A 19,033-nucleotide genomic window follows, 5' to 3' on the forward strand; every position below is an offset into this window, starting at 1 on the left:
ATAGTTTGATGTACATTAATATTGAAAATTAACATAATTAATTGGACTAAGTCACTTTTTTCTTAATTATCTAATAACAGATGTGACATAAGTTATTTATTAATCAATGCTTATTTTCAATTTTTTTTTTTTTTTTGCCCTTTTTCGCGAGACCAAAGCATTTGAACAAAGAAATAATGCAACATCACTCAAAAAGTTGAATGTGGTCTCAGAAATCACACGTTTTAGGATCCACTTTCAGGTCCAATTTAGATATGCTTTCCAATAGTTGGCTCAAGTAAAATTGTAATACCCAAACAACATTGGGCTTTTTGAATGTGAAAAAAAAACTTTTTGAATGTTAAATGTAGAACAATGAATTGGACCCTAAAACAACTCACTTTCAACATGTGCCAAACGTTGCAAGTCAATAATTAATCAACATATTAAATGATAATAAAACTCATTAATAATAATCTCAAACAATTAATAGATTCATATTATTGACCCTAAAAGCTCCCAACTTCCCAAGATTAGAATCTAGTCAGTCTAATCAAATTCCTATCAACTATCCCAAGTCAAAATCTTCAATAATCCTTTCTAATCAATTTAATTGCACGTCATTTACAATCTTTGCCAAAATTCTCAATTCTCCAATACAGGATTCTTCACCCAAATTTTCCAAATACATCTTATTTGAAACTTAATGTTTTTTTCTTGAACTAATTTTTTTTTATTTTACATTTGTTTGAATCAATAAAAATTATTAGGACCTAATTGTCATTCTCCCTATTATTAATAATAGCGTGTACAGAATGAGTCTATTCATCTACTGTAATTAAACATCAAGAATTTGGAAATAAATTTCTAAGGACTCATTCCTATACTTTTATACCATTTATGAAGTTATTATAACTTATAGACTTTATCAAGAACCACTAAAAATCATAATTTTCAAAAAGTCTCTTTGTTATTTTTTTATTTATTTGATAAATTCCATAATTTCTGGATCAACTTTGAAAAATTATAATTAATTCTAAAAACTTGATTTTGAGTTGATTTTCATCTTGTTTTAAAACTTGAAGAGTCCAATATTTGGGGGAAAAATATGAAATTTGATTTCAACTAGCCCAAATGATAATGTCAAGGAATCAAGTTATGGGTCTGGGCTTTACAGAGTCAATTGGACTTGCTTTATATGGCCTTCGTTCAAGGCCACCTTCAAATTTTTATTTACGAAAAAAAAAAAAGAAGTCGCTAAGGTACTCAGCATATAATCACCACGTGTCACTTCCCCATTCGGTGTTCATTGCCTTGAATGGCAGGTGAAGAATTCGGCCTCGGAGAATCTGTTATCTCTGTCAAGAACTCTATAACCGGTTGCAAAGAGAATTTTCTTGGAGAGCTGGAGAAAATGTGAGAAAGATTTGTTTGGCGAATCGGAAATTAATTAGCATATCTTGTTTCATCTGAGAAAGCTCAAGAAAATGCCTAGAAACGGCGAGGAAGGGAACGTTCCTGTAGCTTCGTCAAGCACCCGGGTCAGAGCCAGACCGGACCCTTTCTTGGTAGCGTGTAGATGCTTCAGCTTATTGACCGGTTTGGCTGCGATCCTTTGTATCGCTGTCAATATCCTCTCTGCTGTGCGCTCCTTCCAGAACAGATCTGATGTATCTTGCTTTTTCTTGCTTTCCTTTGTCTAAATTCGCATCACCGTCAATAAACTCCATTTTGCTTCATCTTTTTTTTTTTTTTCCTTCGATGTTTATTTCTCGTTTTATGTGGGGTATTAGGTTTTTGATGGCATATTCCGTTGTTACGCTGTGTTGATAGCTTTTATTGTGGTTCTGGCCGAAACGGAATGGAGTTTCATAACCAAGTTCTGGCAGGTTCGTTTTTTTGATGTTACAGTTTAATTTGTCATCTTCCTGAGTAATTTGGTCATTACTCATTATGTCTCAATAACGATCATTATAACGGTGTGGATTAGATTTGAGTTTCTCCTTGCTGTTGTCACTTTAGTATTGTTTCTAATGTCTACGTAAATTATGATGTATTTTACAGGTTTTGGGATACTGGGTTGGCAGGGGTATGCTGCAGATTTTGTATGTCTCCGCTTTACTTTCGGTTATTCCTTCCACTATATTCTTCTTTTAATGAGCTTATCTACATCTGCCTTGACCAGTGACACCTTAAATAGTAATGTATAAATTATAAACTTATGTTAGTATTGAACATGTTGAGTTCGTAAATTCAATCTGGGGTAATTGGCAGACTTTACGTATTATTTAGGTTTGGTCACTGATAAATGCTGATATTAATGAGCCATATAGTTTATTATTATTTATATATTGTTTGAATTTGGAAATGTTACGAGACTGAGCAATCAACAGGAGCTAATTATGTTAATATCAAGACACATATGGCTTGTTTGGTTCCTGAAACACGGTTTACTTTCTGCAGTGTTGCAGTAATGACAAGGGCTTTCCCTGACTATCTTGGGGAGATGAAGGATCTTGTTCTTCTTCAGAATATATCATGCTATCTGCTTCTTGCTTGTGGTGTGGTTTATGTTGTCTCGGTAAGATTTTTGTAGACAGCAAACTATTAGGTCAAGAGTGCGGGCATGAGTTTTTTTTTAAGAGGTTACATCAGGAGGGTTTTAAGTTCAACCTTTAACCTCTATCCACATCCCATTCTACTCTTATCACATGAATTAGCCTCAAGTGGCTAGTGTGTGCATGATTTGGTTCTTTTTGCATTTGAAGTTTTTTGTTGATACCTGCCATTTTACCACTGAAAAGAATATGGTTTATATTATACTTAACAGTTAATGCGTATGTAAGTTTTTTTTTTTTTAAATGAGAAAATTATATACCTTACACATTGTGTGAGTCAGCAAAATTAGTCGATGTTATCTTGTTAAACAGATGTTCTTACCTTGCTTACTTTGTCATCCTAATTCAAGGGAATACTATGCATTGGTTTTCTGAAGCGTACTCGCCAGCAGCAGGAAATCACCAGAGAGCAAGCAATCAAGGATCTTGAGGTAGGCTGTTACCCTGCAGTGTTATGACATATTCTTATATTGATTTCTGTTTATGCGCCTGTATTTCTAACGGTCTGTCATCCCTACACATGGAAGATCCTAATAAACATCTTGCACTCCCACAAATTAGTGATTCTAATGAACTAGAGGTTCGAAAGCTCTTAAATTTCCCTTTGTTACATTGCATTCAAGCCTGGAAACTGAAAACTGACGTATTTGATCACTCCGTATTTACTCTTGGAATTTTCTTAATCCTGGAATGCGTGGATAGTTGGTTACATAATCATGCTGCATTTGAAAAAAGGCAAAACTGTAAAAATGGTATGCTTGCACTTTTTCCCGTTAAATGCTTATAGTCACTCATGCTGCAAGAATCTCTGCCCTTGTTTGTGGATTGATGTTCCTTTCAAGTCCATCATCTTCCGTGGAAATTAGGCACAAAGATCAATGGCATGGACTAGTTTCAAGTCTCCAGTCTTAATTGCATTGATAGAATTTGGACAGTTTTATAATAGCATTGCTCTTAATAGAGAAGTTACACGTTTCCAGGAGTTGCGAAGGCGCAAAGAGGAGCTTGAACAACTGCTTCTCCCTGAAAGTGTTTGAAACTTTGTAAAGGAATTGTGACTGACTAACTCATTACTTAGTGTAAAGGTACAGCCACTGGAAAAAGCCTGAATTTTGGTCGCTGTTTTGCTGTTTTATACAAGGTTGTTTGCTCATTCTTTGTACCTATTGAAGTTTTTTCCTGTAAATTTGGTGAATTGAATTACTTCAGTAGGCAAATGCCTGAGTCTTGATTGCTGTGTCATACAATGTGGTTGTCCAGTCTTTGTAAAGTGTGAATTTTGTTCTGTAAGTCAGGCACTTGATAGTGAATAGGTAAAAGTAACAGCCACGATTCTGATTTGACTGTTTTTATTTTTAAATTCAGTATAACTATGGTGCTGGGTAAACTTTTCAAGAATAAACTTTCAGAAGCACTTTGCGGAGGAAACCTACAATTAGATCATGTAGGCATTTTGATTGCAGTTATGCTTATTTCATACATCTAAAACTGGAACTTATTTTTTAAGGGCAAATCATAAGTCGAGAAGATTTTTTTGGTGAGGAAAGATCTCAATCACAATGCAAAAGATAAAAAAAAAAAAGTGTTCTTTAAAAAAGGAAAAAGAAAATGTTTCTAAAAAGAAAATAGAATATGTGCATTTCGCATTTTCTTTTTAGAAAGCATTTTTTTCATATACCAAACACGCGAAGCTCTATGATTTATAACTTCTAAATAATACAGTGTAATGTAGATTATTTTTATTATTATTGTGTATTGATATATTGAATTTAATAAATAGAATGGGTTCTATGTATTTATATGAAGCTCATGACTTACTTTGTTTAAAGGCGTTCACAAGTTTGGTTTAAAAAAAAAAAAAAAAACCAAACTATTTGATGCACTAAAATTTGAGACCTATCCTATTTTTCTTTCTAATTGGTTGGATTTGACTTGATTTCGATTTGGATTATGTTTAAACTTTCCTTGTGAGATATTATTTATAATCATCAATATATTCACTATTGAAAAAAATTTATCTATTCATAAATTACTATTTACAATGAAAAATTCTCTTTAACATAAAGGAATATTTTTCCAACAATTAATTAGTATATTTAAAACACTTGATTATAAAATTAAATGTTATAATAAATAATTATAAATAACATATAACTAATTGCAACAACTTTTACTAATGCTTTACATATAACTAATTAGGCAAATTTATAAAAATGTTTATAATAAATATAATAAGACGAGGTTCAATTTGACTCAAGTTTTAAAAAATAAAAACCTAACTCTAATCAAATTGACCAGTTTTATCAAAAGAAAAACTAAACCAATCCTTATTTATTATCAATTTTGATTAGTTTATGTCAATTTAATTCAATTTAATCAATTTGAATTGCTTTTTAAGCACTTTTTGTCTATAGCTTACAAATAATATAATTTGTAATGCCACAACACACGTGCAAGTGTGCATACACATAACTTATCTAGCTAAAAAGTTGAGATAAGGCTATGTTGATGCTTGGCTGACCCAACCTATGTGTAGCCCTAGTTCGTGGGTTATTAATATGGGAAAATCACACTTGAGTCCTATAGAGCAAATATAAATATAGCCAAGTTCCAACAAATGGAGAAAATATTCTATAGTTCCTTGGTCCTTTAGTGTGAGTAATTCAATAAGTAAAGTTATTCATGTGCCTTGACTGAATCAAAAGGAAAGAATGAAGAAAGAGAAGACATTTTCGTGCAGTGGAGGTAATAAGTTGAGCTTTCACAATCGTCTTAAAAAAAGTGAGCCAAGTAGGGTCATTATGTAACTAAAATGGGAACCTACTATTATTTTCCTATCCCATATTGCTGCATCTTTGATCTTTTAAATGCATTTGGTGTTTGCAACTTTAAAATTTCGTCAAGTAAGAAAAGCTCGGCTTCAACCTTCAGTTTTGGTGTTACTGTGACCATACCGAATTAGGTAAATGATGATATTTGTTTTCATGTGTTTTTTGCTAATAATTTAATTAGTCTTTTATTATTTGTTGATCGAATAAAGCCATGTGGGTTGTCTCTCTCTCTCTCTCTATGAGTATATTAGTTTAGGCAATCTTTCTTTTTCTCTTTATGTGGTATATCTATAGTGAGCAGTCACAGGCCTTGCATTTATAATGGTATATTCGAGATTATGGTATTACTTGGTTGAGTTGATAAATTTGTTATGAAATGGTTAGATGTGCTATTAATAGCATAAGTATAAGTTGTCAATATGCTATGGATAATTGTCAGTATGTTCTATGTGGTTCAGGTTGAATTGATAAATCTATTATAAAATGACAAGATGTGTTGTTAAGAGCCTAAGCATAAGTTATCAATATGCTATAGGTAATTGTTAATATGTTGTGTGTGGTGTAGGTTAAACTGATAAATTTGTTATGAAATGATAAGATGTGTTATTAATAGCCTAAGCGTAAGTTGGTAAAATGTGTTGTTAATATGTTGTGTGTGATGCTAGTTGAGCTGATAGATTTGTTATGAAATATGTAAAGGGAGTGTAAGAACAAGAACAATAAAAGGAATGGATAACATATGAAGAGTTGAAAAGAATATTATAATTAATTATAGGATATGAAAGCAAGTGAAGAAAGTGGGAATGCGTGATGCTAGTATTTACACATGATATCCATGTCTAGGTGCATTAACATTCACGAATATATTAACCCAAATATTCTTGCAATCACTAAAGACTAGAAGGCCTTTAGGAAGGCTTAGGATAAGAATCTCAATTTCAAAACAAGAAAGTTTATCATCGTAGAAGATGTCATGAGACCAGTCATACTTTCAAGGCTTGAAAGAACCCTAATCTATGCTAATTTGCTAGAGATGTGAATTTTATTATTTATGTAGTTGGTATTTTTTTTTTGTAAATGCATATGGTATTTTTTGTAAATGTTATTAGATTCAAATAGAGTTTGTAAATATCCATGCAATCCATATAGTTTTTTTAGAATGGGTTGTGAATATTATGTAATGACATGGAAGATGTTTCTAAAACTATACTATATCTTGTACATTAACTTGTAAATAATGATGTAAGCCTTGTTGTCAATGAATGAACATGAAGTAGTAATTTCCCCTTGCCTTATTATTATTAACCTTTACCTAATTGTAAATAGTTGGTCTGCAACACTCACGTGCATTTTATTAGTATTTTGTTACACTAAAAATTAGATAAATTGTGAACACCCTTTGTCCAATTGTTATTCCCCATTACCTTATTGTTATTTCCCTTTGTCTAGTTGTAAATAATGGTCTACAATACTTGTACATTTTATCAGTAGCAGTTACACTTAAAAATATATTTGTTATCAATGTTCTTTGCCTCATTATCATTATCTCTTGCCTTATTGTTATTTCCTTTTGCTTAATTGTAAATAGTTGGTCTGTAATACTAGTGCATTTTACCGGTGGCTTGTTATATTTAAAAATGTATAAGTTGTCAATACCCTTACCCCATTGTTATTCTCACTTACTCTGTTATTATTTCCTTTAACTTAGTTGTAAATGATTGGTCTATAACAAAGTTGTTACAACCTATTAATCAATTATATATTATGTAATACATAATGTAAAGGCCTCTTGATAATTGCAGGGCACTTGTGTTGTCAACAATTGAATATTGGTGAGAAACATGTAATGACCATTCTAGTTAAAATTAAAACTAATATTCATCCTTGATATAAACATGTACAAAGTCAAATATACAAAATAAAAGGTTTAGAATACTATGTAACAAAGTAAGTGCATAAAAGTACAAAAAAGTTATATCCTAAAATGATATGCACACTTGGATAGCTCTTTTATTTTCTCTTTTTGCTTTGGTTCGATCTTGATAACATAGACATGATTGTGGGTTCATTTTCATTGTTGCAATGATTGAAAAACCATCATATGGATTCAACTTTTTTTTTCAAAGGTCATCCTATATAAACAAATTAGAAAAGAAATTGTGACCCCAAAAAAGTAAGTAAGCAATAGATTTATTAGCTCAACTTGTACTGCACAATATATTAACAAATACCCGTAGCATATTAACAACTTATGTTTAAGGTATTAACAATACATCTTACCATTTTATAATAAATTTATCAACTCAACTTGCACCATACGCAACATATTAATAACTACCCATATCATATTAATAACTTATGCTTAGGTTCTTAATAATACATCTTGTCATTTTATAATAGATTTATTAGTTTAACTTGAATCACACAAAACATATTGACAATTACTCATAGTCTATTGATAATTTATTCTTACACTATTAATAACACGTCTTACCATTTCATAATAAATTTATCAACTCAACCAAGTAACACCATAATTTCAAATGCATCATTACAAATGTAAGGCTTGTGACTACTCACTACAAATATATCACATGAAGAGGAAAAGAAAGACCACACAAACTAACAAACTCACAAAGAAAGAAAGAGACAACCCATATCGCCTTTATTCAATCGATAAACAATAAAATACTGAATTAAATGATTAGCAAAGAATACATGCAAATCAATTTTATCATTTACCTTGTTCAATGCGATCATAGTAACACTAAAACTGAAAGTTGAAGTTGGGTTTTTCTTCCTTGACAAACTCCTACAATCGTAAACATCAAACGCACTTAGAAGATCGCAGATGCAGTAATATGGGATGGGATGATAACAATGGGTTCGCATTTTAGCTGCAAAATAATCTTACCTAGCTTACTTTTCTCTATTTGGTGGGACTTGGTTGTATTTATATTTGCTTTATGGAACCTAGGTGTAATTTTCCCTATAAATATTGTGATGTCTTACAATTTTTATAATATAATATTGTAAGACAATTTAAGACAAGATTACACATTAATAAATTTTAACAATAAAATTTTACAAATTTATTTTTTCAAAACAAAATTAAAAAATTTTAAAAATGCCCTTACACATCTTATCGATAGTATTAAAAATGCATAATTAATGAAATCTTATTTTTATTAAATTATTTTATATTTTGGAATAACAAAATACCCTCAAAATTATCTTATCCCTCTGTTTAAAAATGTAAGACATTTTTTAAGGAGTTGGATGTTAAAAAATGTAGGGCATTTTTTATCTTTTAAGGTGTAATCATTGTTTTTTTTTAAAGTGTCCCTATTGATGAATGATTTTATATTTATTGTAGGATGTTTAATTGGGATAAATATGAAAAGATATGATTAGTTTGAAACTAGATAACTATTTTATTAAAGGGTAAGTTTTGGTTAAAAATATTTTATATTTTTTAATAGAGAGAGTAAGTTACAATTTGAAATGGAGAGAATATATAATAAAATATATAATTTTTTTTAAAAAACTTTATTTTGGCATTGCCGTAGAAGTTTAATTTTTTGAAGAAAAATGAAAAGCAAATGGAAAAGTGAAAACAAGGAAAGAAACCCAAGCCGGGAGCAAAGGCCCAAAGACATTTTCAAATTTTCCATCGACCACCTCACTCGCCGCTTTCCAAAATCCGAACCTTGCTTCAGCTCTCTCTTCCCCTCTCTTTCCGAGATCCATCAATGCCTCTTTGAAAAGGTAAGTTCCATTCAATTCATCCAATATCTCTGTAAAAACCGTCATTCTATAGATTTGTCATGCGAACTTTTCACTCGCCATTTTTCAGATTAACTCCTTCTTGGCCCTTTTCCTCCTACTGTTTGGTAGCTGATAAACTGATTCAAATTTAAAAGGTTTCACATCCCTCACTTGCTCGTCAATTATAGGTGAGCTCCTAATCTGAATTTGGCTAATCTTTACCGTTGATTCTGAATCCTTTCGTTTTTAATCCGCTGAACGAAGAAAAGAAAAGAAAAGAAGAGCTTCAACACAGTATGAGTGTCATGTGGATCTGAGTCTAAATCTGAATCATTTGGTGCTTTTTCTTGTATTCAAATTTTAGCAGGTCACTTAACAATGATCATTTAAAGCATGAAATTGGATATTGGACCTCGAATTTGGACGATGATTATGAAGACTTGACCTATTTCTCCCTTACTCAAGTTTTCATGTATATTACGTGTGTAATTGGAATTTGAATTTTTTATGATATTTCAAGCATCACAATATTTTGGTTCTGTAAGCATAATTTAGACATATAGCATAGCTTGAACTGATTCTAGGTAATTTTATGTAAATCCATATTCTGGGTAATTTCAAACAGCAGAAAGGGATTTTCATTTCCTCGATGGCTTGTTTTAGGTGATTCCTTATCTACAGCATAGACAGAAAGAGTTTCTCTTACTCCATACATATGTGATCTTTGCTTGACAAATTTCTGGTCCATTCTGCGATTTGAAGAAGCAATGCCCAGCCTCCATCGACGTAGCTTCTTTAGATAAAATCAAATCCCCTAAAATAAATATTAGTATTAATTGCTAATTTAATATAAACTCACCGTCGGATTCAAGTTACCAGCCATTTTGATTTTATGTGTCTCTATGAAACAATTCATATTTCATATAATGATAATTTAATATATTCTATTGTGCTATTCATCACTTTTCCTTTATTATCAGGGAAGACATACACATTCCAAGGAGGCAAATGGATACTGTCTACAGAGAATTAGATGAAGTCAAAGAAGAGGTGGAGAAGCTTAAAACAGAATGTCGAGTTAAAACAGAACTTGTTGAGAGCTTGAAGAACGCCCGCAATGAAGAATATCTGAAATTTCAAGAGATTATGCAGCAGACAGAGAAACAGGCCCATGAACTGCATCTTAAGTCTGAAGAGATATACGAACTGAGGAAAGTACATGAAGATCTCAAGTTCAATTTGCTTGAAAAAGAAGAGAATATCATGCATTTGAATTCAGAGAATAAGAAGATACAAGCTAATTTCGCTGAGAGATTATCAAAATTGGAAGAAGTAAATAGAGATCTCGTGCTGGCTTTAGATGAGCTGACAGTTAAAAACAGTGAGCTGGAGCAGAATGCTTGTGTCAATAATAAGGAAATTTCAGGCCTCAGAACACTTCTATCGGCTACAGAGAAGAAGTATCTCGAAGCAGAAGAGAAAACCCGGGAAGCTAAAAGGTTGCGGCAGAGAGATGATTTCATAATGCAACTGGAGGAAGAAAATAGAAATATGCAAGATAAACTGAAATGGAAAATTGAACAGTTTATACATCTTGAAGAAGCTCATGAAAAGCTTCAAAGGCAGTTCCAATCTGACAAGGATCAGTGGGAGAAGGAGAAATCTGCACTCCTTGAGGAGATCACTTCCCTGCAGACTAGTTTAGAGTCTCAAACAAGAATTCTAGAAGCAGTACAATCCCGTTTAGAGATGTGCAACCACGCATTAGCTCACCAAGAAAGCAGGAGGAAACTCCTCGAGGTTGAAATATCTGAATTCAAGTCACGGTTTGAGGATGTTTTTACCCAATGTGAAGAAGAAAAATCAAAGATACAGAGCTTGACCATTCAGAGGAATGAAGAGATTGCAGAGCTAAGGAATTCCCTGGGAGAAAAAGAGACACTAGTGAGAGAAATGGAACTTAAAATTGTTCGGCTTGAACAAGACAATCAGGAATTAGGACATTCACTTAAAGAACTAAGGGAAGCTGGAATCCAAAATGCTGGAGCAAGTTCTCTGCTATCAAAACTCCGCAACAAACTTAGGCACTTGGAAGAGGCACGCAAAAACTGTGCCTCTAGTATGAAGACTAAAGAATGTCAATGGGGTTATCAAATGGAAAAGATGGAAGCAGATATTAGTATGTATAAATCTTCATTGACCAGTAAAGAACAAGAAATAATGGATCTGCTGATGGAACTGGAAAATTGTCATTATGTAATTGAAGAATATTCTATGGGACTTTTGATCTTTAAATCTGAACTTGTTGAGGCTTACACCAAATTATTTAGTGCAGAAATAGATGAAGCTGTTCATATCAAAGGGAAAGAAGATATGACTTGTCTCTCTGAAGTGCAATTGGAAGTGAAAGACATTTCTCAAAATGTGGCACCACGTATTATGCTAGAGGAAGAACTTGAACGGCATAAAAAAATGCTTGAGGAATCATCAGAAGGTCAACATGCCTTGAAAGGGAAACTTCTGCAAATGGAGGACACTCTAAATTGTGAAAGACGTGTTGCACTTGAGGCTCAAGGAAAGCTAGAGCTTGAAATAGCCAATAAAAATAATGAGATCGCTCAATTAGGACGTGAATTAGAGAAGTGGAAGCATACGGCCCAAACTCTCAAAGCCTGCTCTGAAGAAATTCAAGGAAAGTGTCAAAAGATGGAGAGTTCCCTTACTTTGCAGTTCGAGAATGAGCAAGCCCTTAAGGATGAAAATGAAAGCCTTATCTGTATCGTCAAGGAGCAGGAGAGTAAAGCCGAGGAACTTCAGAAGCAGATTGCTTCCTTAGAACTGTACTGTACAAGTAAATTGAAGGAAGCAGAAACATTTAAGCAAGAGAAAGAAAATCTTCTCCAAAATGTTGAGGAGAAGGAGAGTTGCATTAAAGATCTTCAAAATGATATAGCCATGGCTGGCTTGCGGCAAGAGTCCTTGGAAAAGAAGCATCTTCCGCAACACTTGCACTATTGGATGCAGATAAAGCTCTGAAGCAGGAGAAAGAGAATCTTTTGAAGCTTAAAGAAGAGAAAGACCAAATCATAAAGCACTTGCACGAACTAGCCGAGTCATTGGAGCAAGATTTGATGTGTGCGCTGTCTTTCGCTTTCTCCGAACAAGTGGAAAAGTGGGTTGAGATCGGTGCGCTTACAGGGGCCTTAAAAGATGCAGAATATCTGACAAAGCGAGAAATTGAAGAAAAGAACTTGAGAGTAGTGAAAGCAGAACTGGAAGTTAACAATTTGCTTGAGAAGGTTGCTTATGAGGAAGAATCAATCTTACATTTGAAACAAGAATCAGAGCAGCTTCGAGCGTCATTAGAGGCAAAGAAGTTGGAAACTGAAGATGTGACGGAAAAATTGAGGTCCATGAAAAGCATAATTGGAGAGCTTGAGTTTGAGAAAGGAATTTTGCTCCAAGATATCACAAAGTTATCAACTGAAAGGGAGGGTATGCTAGCTCATATTGAAGACATGTGTGAGAGGATTGGGGAATTATCTGGTAAGGATCTGCAATTGATGAAGACTCTTGACGAGATGCTGAATACTACTGCAGATGGAGATCATTGGTCAACGGATCTTGTTGACTTTGACAAGCTGCATGTTGCTACTGTAAATAGAGCAAATCGTACTTTTTCTGCCACGACTAAGAAACACGAAGCAAATTTTGATGGGCGAGCTCCTCTGAGAGAGGTTAAGAATTTGCACGTGTAGATCGGGGAAGAAGTCTGAACTCAAGCAGAAGAAATGCGGTCAAGGTAAATAAATAGATATTCATTTTCTGATTTAATGCTCTTACCATTGGCCTGTGCTTTTATACATATGCTCTCAAAAACTGTGTTTTGAAGAATCCTTAGTATCAGGAGAAGTTAAAACTTCAAACTCAATGTTAAATGGTAAACAAAACTCATAATAACGTTTTATTCTTCAACATTATTCCATAACTTGCTCATGATAGCTTCTTTACCCATAATCTTATCAAAAACAAGAGCCATGAGTATGTAATTTTGTAGCCATGTGATACAAGTGACCTAAACGTATGTGGGAAGAAGTTCCTAGGATATATATGAATGGTCAAAATTCTAAACCTAAAGCTGGACTAGTTACCCGGCCGGAAAAAGAAAGGTGGGATTGGTCAACGTAAAGCTGTAGCCATTTGACGACTTGATGCATCTGTATAATTCCCTGAATTAATTGACTTATCTCTTCTGCTTGAAATTATTGGAAGCGATCTTTTGGTTAACAATATTTTTAGAGATTTGGTTGTTGACAGAATATAATAGTGTCGCGTAATTCATGTACCTAGTAGGATGAGATTTATCATCGTTGTATCCCTCTGAAATTGTTGCTATATCTAGTAGTTTCATGTCAGTGCTACACCTTTTGTTCTGCTTGATAAGTCATCTAAGATTCTTCCTTTTTTTTTTTTGGAAACGTGCAGGATTTGGTCGGGTATCGAGCAAGCTAAATCACTGTATCTAAACCTCTGTTGGGAGCTCCAAAAACCAGCATTATTAGATATGGAGAAGTGGGGGAAAAAACATTGTCTAATGCTTGTTTCAGTAACTACCACATGTTTTACAGAACATAAGTTGAGTGATCAAGTTTATCCACAGATTTGTGTGGTGTGGGTGAGCCCTTTCATAGTTTTGATGTATGAACCAAATCCGTAGGAATCACTGACCGTTGTTCCAAAAATAGTTTACATTGAAGAATGAAGGAGCCATTGTTTGCTGATTGTACTTTGTGATGTGTTTATGTGATGACGCTCATCACAATTGTAGGGTTGGTTTCTCTCCCACTCCTAATTTTTTCACTATTAGATCTCAATTTCAACGGTTAAGATTTAGTATATAATTTTAAAGTTAAATAATAAATAAATTTAAACTACTAAATTTTATAACATATTATTTAATATTATTTGTATAAATAAATTTATTATTTAACATTATAATATTAATTTTATAATATAAGATAAACGAGTAAGTTGGTTCTTAAATTATTGGTCCAGGGGCATACTCTTAAAAATGATGTAATATTTTCTTTTAATTTTTAAAAACAGTGTAATTTAATTTTTACTATTAATAAAGTCAATTTTAATTATTAATTAATTAAAATGATAGAAAAAGGCATTAAAAATTATAAAAGGGACTAATAAGATTTTTAGGACATTTTTAATAATTTTTTAGTTATTATTTGTAATTTTTGGGTTATGTACCATAATTTTTTGTTCCTTTTTTGTATTTTTTATTCTTTGAGCAGTTACTGTTCAAAGTTAACTTTTGTCAATAATAAAATTAAATTACATCATTTTTTAGAATCTTAGACATTTTTGGATCTATAATTTAAAGGTCAATTTACTCTTTTATTTTATAATATATTAGATCTTAACCATTGAAGGTTAGATCCAATGGTAAGAAAGTTTGGCGTAGGGTAGGATGCAAGCAGCTAACTCCCAAATTTTAACCCCCCCGGCAAAACTTATGGGACAACCAACTTCTACGGATTTGCCAAATTGTTGATGTTACGAGATTGTACCATGTACTTCACTTTCAGGTACTTTTTTATATTAGTATTAGCTGAAAAGGTTGATTTTTTTTCCCTCTTTTTGCTGCAAAGGTTGCATTTGAAAGAAAGTTTGACATTCCTGTACATCTGATAGTTCAGTTCCAACCTTCCAGCTCTTGTTCAAAAGTGAAATCAGCCCCTACCCAGCGGAAAGGCATCTCCAGATACTAATGTTCAAGCTTTCAGATCTTACGGTCTTGGATGAAGTCAGGCATCATAATAATGCAACAACTTCAACTCTCTGAGCAGATATCTATTCACCAACTGGAAAGTTTCAATCCTGCAGGTTTGCATGCTCAGTCAGAACTCACAGGGCAGCTGGCATAACCTAATTCACCAGTCCATCCCTTAAACTCTAGTTGGCATGTTTCAAATAAATAAGTGGGATATTTGAACTTTTGGTCCCTCAAATTTACCTTACCAATTTGGTCCTTGATGTTTAATCTTTATAAGTCAAGTCCTTAAAATTTCAAAACTATACACAACAACAATAATAAACTTTATTTCATTAGGTGAAGTCAACTATATAAATTGTACGATATCATTACACTTCATCATTTACCGAACATTTAAGAATGTTATTAACTAAAATGACTCAATCAACAATTTTCATAGGTGTTCTGTTTAGCTTTCCTCTATAGGGAATACTTCCATAAGTGTTCAAAACTATACACAATTAGTCATTTTAGTTTGAAGGTGAAATAACGTTATGAAGACTATTTATGTATAGTTATGAAGCTTTAAAGACTTTACTGATAAAGATTAAATTTGAAGGATCAAATCAATAATTAAAGCACACTTAATAAACTAGAAGTTTTAGCATGCCTAAATAAATAAAAGAACTGATTACAACTGATAACAGAGGTGATGGTGCATGAGAATGCCGACCACATGGACTCACCTCCATAGAATATACGAAATACTTTGAGGTCATCAATTACTATGTTGTCTACACAGGAGTTCATTAGAATTTGCTGATTATATGCATCATTGCTGGGAATATCTAGCTCATGCTTTGATAATTGATGCTTCAGAATTTCATAATTCATTCAAATAAGATTTACATTTAAACTTGTAATCAAGAATAGTCCAAGTATTCCCTATTTTATGGGAGTAATTGACACTAAATTTGATAAACTAACAATAACAACGTTTTAAACAGAATGCAGAGAAATTTCAATTAAATATTCAATTTCATACATCACTGTTGGATGTATCTGCTTTCTTGGAGTACTTAGTCAACCACTTCTGCTTGTTCTTCTCTGATGCATTCCGGTTTTGAGAAAATCGTGCAAGCCCCTCTCTCAATGCTCCTAGATTCACTCCATTTCCAACCAAAATGCTTGTTACTCCCATTTTTGAGACCTGAAAGTGCCGTTTCCCACTATCAAACATGTAATATATGTATGGAACTCTTTCCACCTAAAGAAGATGAGCAAATAGCGATTCTATAATGTAAAAATGAAGAAAAATGATCAGGAAACATGAAAAGAAAAATGAAAGAATGGTTTCTACCGCTTGGATGTTCCTATTCTCGTCATCAAAGAATAGCATAGAATTAAATGGAACCCCAGTCCTCGAATGAATTCTTTGAAAGTGATCCGTTTTGTGTGTCCAACTTGAAAATATTTCCTAAACAATGGGAGGAAAAACAAATTAAAATTGATAAACACATATATGTCATTACAACCATTTATAGATTCCATTTTGATCAGGAAACAATCTTCTGTTTTTTGTTTCCTCCTTCTTTTTGGGTGTCAAAACATATTCTCTGCGAGGTCAAGAACCTATAGAAGATAATCATTTTCAGCTTTCACACTTACCTCCTCCTTCAGAAGCCAGAGCTCAACACTGCTTTTTTTTTTTTCTCAATGCGTCAGAGATGAGGATGATATATCAACGAACAGAACAGGTAAAAGAAAGATTAGAGTATGGTTCAATGAACACACCTGAGCAACAAACATTGACTTGATGCTCAATTTATCAAGAAATGTTCTTGCTATATCAGCAGTTGGTGATCTAGAAGCAATGGCAACATCAATTCCTTTATCTTTGAGTGCATATAGGATTCCTTTGGCTTGAGGATACAGAGATGGCATTTCACGCTTGGAGCGACACTCACTGAAATTTGGCTTGACGTAAGACTTAGTAACTGAATTGAGTATTAAAATTTCAAAGCTTTTGCAGGAGAAGCATCTCAAGTTATACTGATCCAGAAGCTCACCTTTTCACATTCTAGAGGATGTAATTTCCTTACATCATGAACATATAATAGGGTAAATCAATGGTTTGGCTTTAAATTAATATTGCCCCTGTGATCTGAAGAAAGTGATTCAGCCTTTGTAGTTTGTTCTGTTCACCTCTTTACCTCTAAATGGTATTTTTTTTTTGGGTACAAAACTAGATGAGAATAAAAGTATGAATGTTAAAAAGATGAGAAATTTATATTGTTCTCAAGTTATTTGTAGGGAAAACAAACAAAACCAATAGTAAAAAATAGAGTTTTGAAGGCAACATTTTCAATTTTCATAAGTCAACTTAATCTAAAAAACTTCAGACATTGTAAAACGATATGAGGTATAAATGAAATAAAGTTTTCTACAATGAAATCTTCATCAATTTAATATCAATAAGATTATTATATCAACATTTAGATGAAAAATACCATAAATTATGGAAGTCATATAAGAACCAGCCATAAGCACCACAGAAGATAAACTGAAATCAAGGCCACATCAAGATGATTGACTGTAATAGTGAAATTTATCCAAGAATTAAAACTTTACTGAACCACGGATTTTGTCACAGGGCAAAGAAAGTTGAGCTTGGTCCAGTGGCCAAACACAAACAAAAAAATTAAGACAGAGAAACCATTAAGAATCCAAAGAATATGACACTTCAACCCGGTTTGCAAGCAAGTTCAATCATATTTTGTGATGAAGTAATGTCAAATCAAATCATCCACAGAAACTTTTGTCATTTTAGTTCATATAAAGTTTTAAAAAACTAAAGCTCCTCAATCTAATCCACTGATGAAGCATTTCCTGGGAAGTACAACACGAAACTTTCTCCCTAAAATAAAAACATGTATCTCAGAAAATAGGGGAGTAACACTAGATTCAACCAAACAACAAAAGTAAAAAAAAGAAAGAAAGAAAGAAAGTTGGGCGCTTTTCGTACGAATTCGAAGCAATTTGGCGAGACCAATCAAAATCAATGGCAATGAAGAAATGAATGGTATAGTTAACGAAGTTAGACGGAATCGTGTTTTGAAGAAAGGAAACGAAAGAAGAGAGAGGACGTAAGAGTACCAGTAGAAAGGCCAGAGAGTGTAATCGAGGTCGAAGACAACAAGTCGTGGGAGAACTTGAAAGACTCCGATTATCTGAAGTGCCTCCGTCTTCACTCGCTCGTCTCCCATCTTCTCAGGAATTGAATTCCGATGGTCGATGGTCGTTTAATATTCTCGCAGGAGGTTCGATGCAATATTCAAGATATTAATATATTAATATAATAATAATACAAATATAAAATATATAGATTAACGGATTAACCCACCAAAATTTTGTTGGAAGTGAAAGTATTGATCTCACTATTTAGTTAATAAATTAATTAATAATATTTTAAGTGAAAGTATTGACATCTCATTATATTTTTTTTTGGAGAATAACAAATAAGTTCTAAAAAAATTAATTAATTTAAATTAAATTTTAAAGTGTTAAATTTTAAAAATTTATAAGTTCAATTCTCAATTTTATAATTTTATTTTAATAAATTTATAACTTGTATTTTAAATAAATTTATTAAAAAAATTATAAAATTGAGAGTTGAATTTATAAATTTCTTAAATTTGATACTTTAGTTGGATTAATTGATCCCAAACATTCTCCCCTTTTTTTAAAAATAATTTAACAATAAAAATCCTTTCTTTTGTATGAAATGTAAATTATTTCCAATGAATAAAAATTGTTTGTGATCAATGGCCTATTGGAATGCTACTTCATTAATAATGAAAAAAATCCATCCAAGACTCCAAGTGGACTATCATGTGAAACTTAAAGAAGAAGAAGAAGAAGAAGCCTTTTTTTACCACATTAAAAAAAAAACCTTAATAATAACTTACCCTCTATTTAGTTAGGAGGGATGGAAGGAAGTGGAGGGAGGGAAAGAGATTTTAATGAATTTTTATTAGAAAAAATAAATTAGTGAGAATAAATAATTTTGA

The 19,033-nt window shown here is 32.5% G+C and overlaps 3 protein-coding genes across 3 annotated transcripts; 2 read left to right on the top strand and 1 right to left on the bottom strand.

Annotated features, from left to right (window-relative positions):
* Nucleotides 1-1,310: 1,310 nt before the first annotated feature.
* Nucleotides 1,311-3,937, top strand: LOC129285978 (uncharacterized). The gene is made up of 6 exons (XM_054921998.1): nucleotides 1,311-1,649; nucleotides 1,773-1,868; nucleotides 2,044-2,084; nucleotides 2,443-2,560; nucleotides 2,948-3,028; nucleotides 3,578-3,937. Exons 1-6 carry the CDS (start codon nucleotides 1,467-1,469, stop codon nucleotides 3,632-3,634), a joined length of 576 nt encoding a protein of 191 aa, XP_054777973.1. The 5' UTR covers nucleotides 1,311-1,466; the 3' UTR covers nucleotides 3,635-3,937.
* Nucleotides 3,938-9,094: 5,157 nt separating this feature from the next.
* Nucleotides 9,095-13,982, top strand: LOC129284963 (uncharacterized protein At4g38062-like). The gene is made up of 3 exons (XM_054920487.1): nucleotides 9,095-9,196; nucleotides 10,177-12,998; nucleotides 13,682-13,982. Exon 2 carries the CDS (start codon nucleotides 10,205-10,207, stop codon nucleotides 12,230-12,232), a length of 2,028 nt encoding a protein of 675 aa, XP_054776462.1. The 5' UTR covers nucleotides 9,095-9,196; nucleotides 10,177-10,204; the 3' UTR covers nucleotides 12,233-12,998; nucleotides 13,682-13,982.
* Nucleotides 13,983-14,842: 860 nt separating this feature from the next.
* On the bottom strand, nucleotides 14,843-18,269 carry LOC129286787 (uncharacterized). Its single transcript, XM_054922834.1, has 5 exons — nucleotides 18,120-18,269; nucleotides 16,758-16,929; nucleotides 16,324-16,440; nucleotides 16,009-16,173; nucleotides 14,843-15,088 (listed from the first exon to the last, which is right to left on the bottom strand). The coding sequence occupies exons 1-5, from the start codon at nucleotides 18,227-18,229 to the stop codon at nucleotides 15,083-15,085; spliced, it is 570 nt and encodes a 189-aa protein (XP_054778809.1). The 5' UTR covers nucleotides 18,230-18,269; the 3' UTR covers nucleotides 14,843-15,082.
* Between the last annotated feature and the right edge of the window lie 764 nt (nucleotides 18,270-19,033).

This window comes from Prosopis cineraria, unplaced genomic scaffold (genome assembly GCF_029017545.1).
Source record: "Prosopis cineraria cultivar Desert tree isolate PC_DT_omini unplaced genomic scaffold, ASM2901754v1 PC11, whole genome shotgun sequence".
Taxonomy (NCBI): Eukaryota; Viridiplantae; Streptophyta; class Magnoliopsida; order Fabales; family Fabaceae; genus Prosopis; species Prosopis cineraria.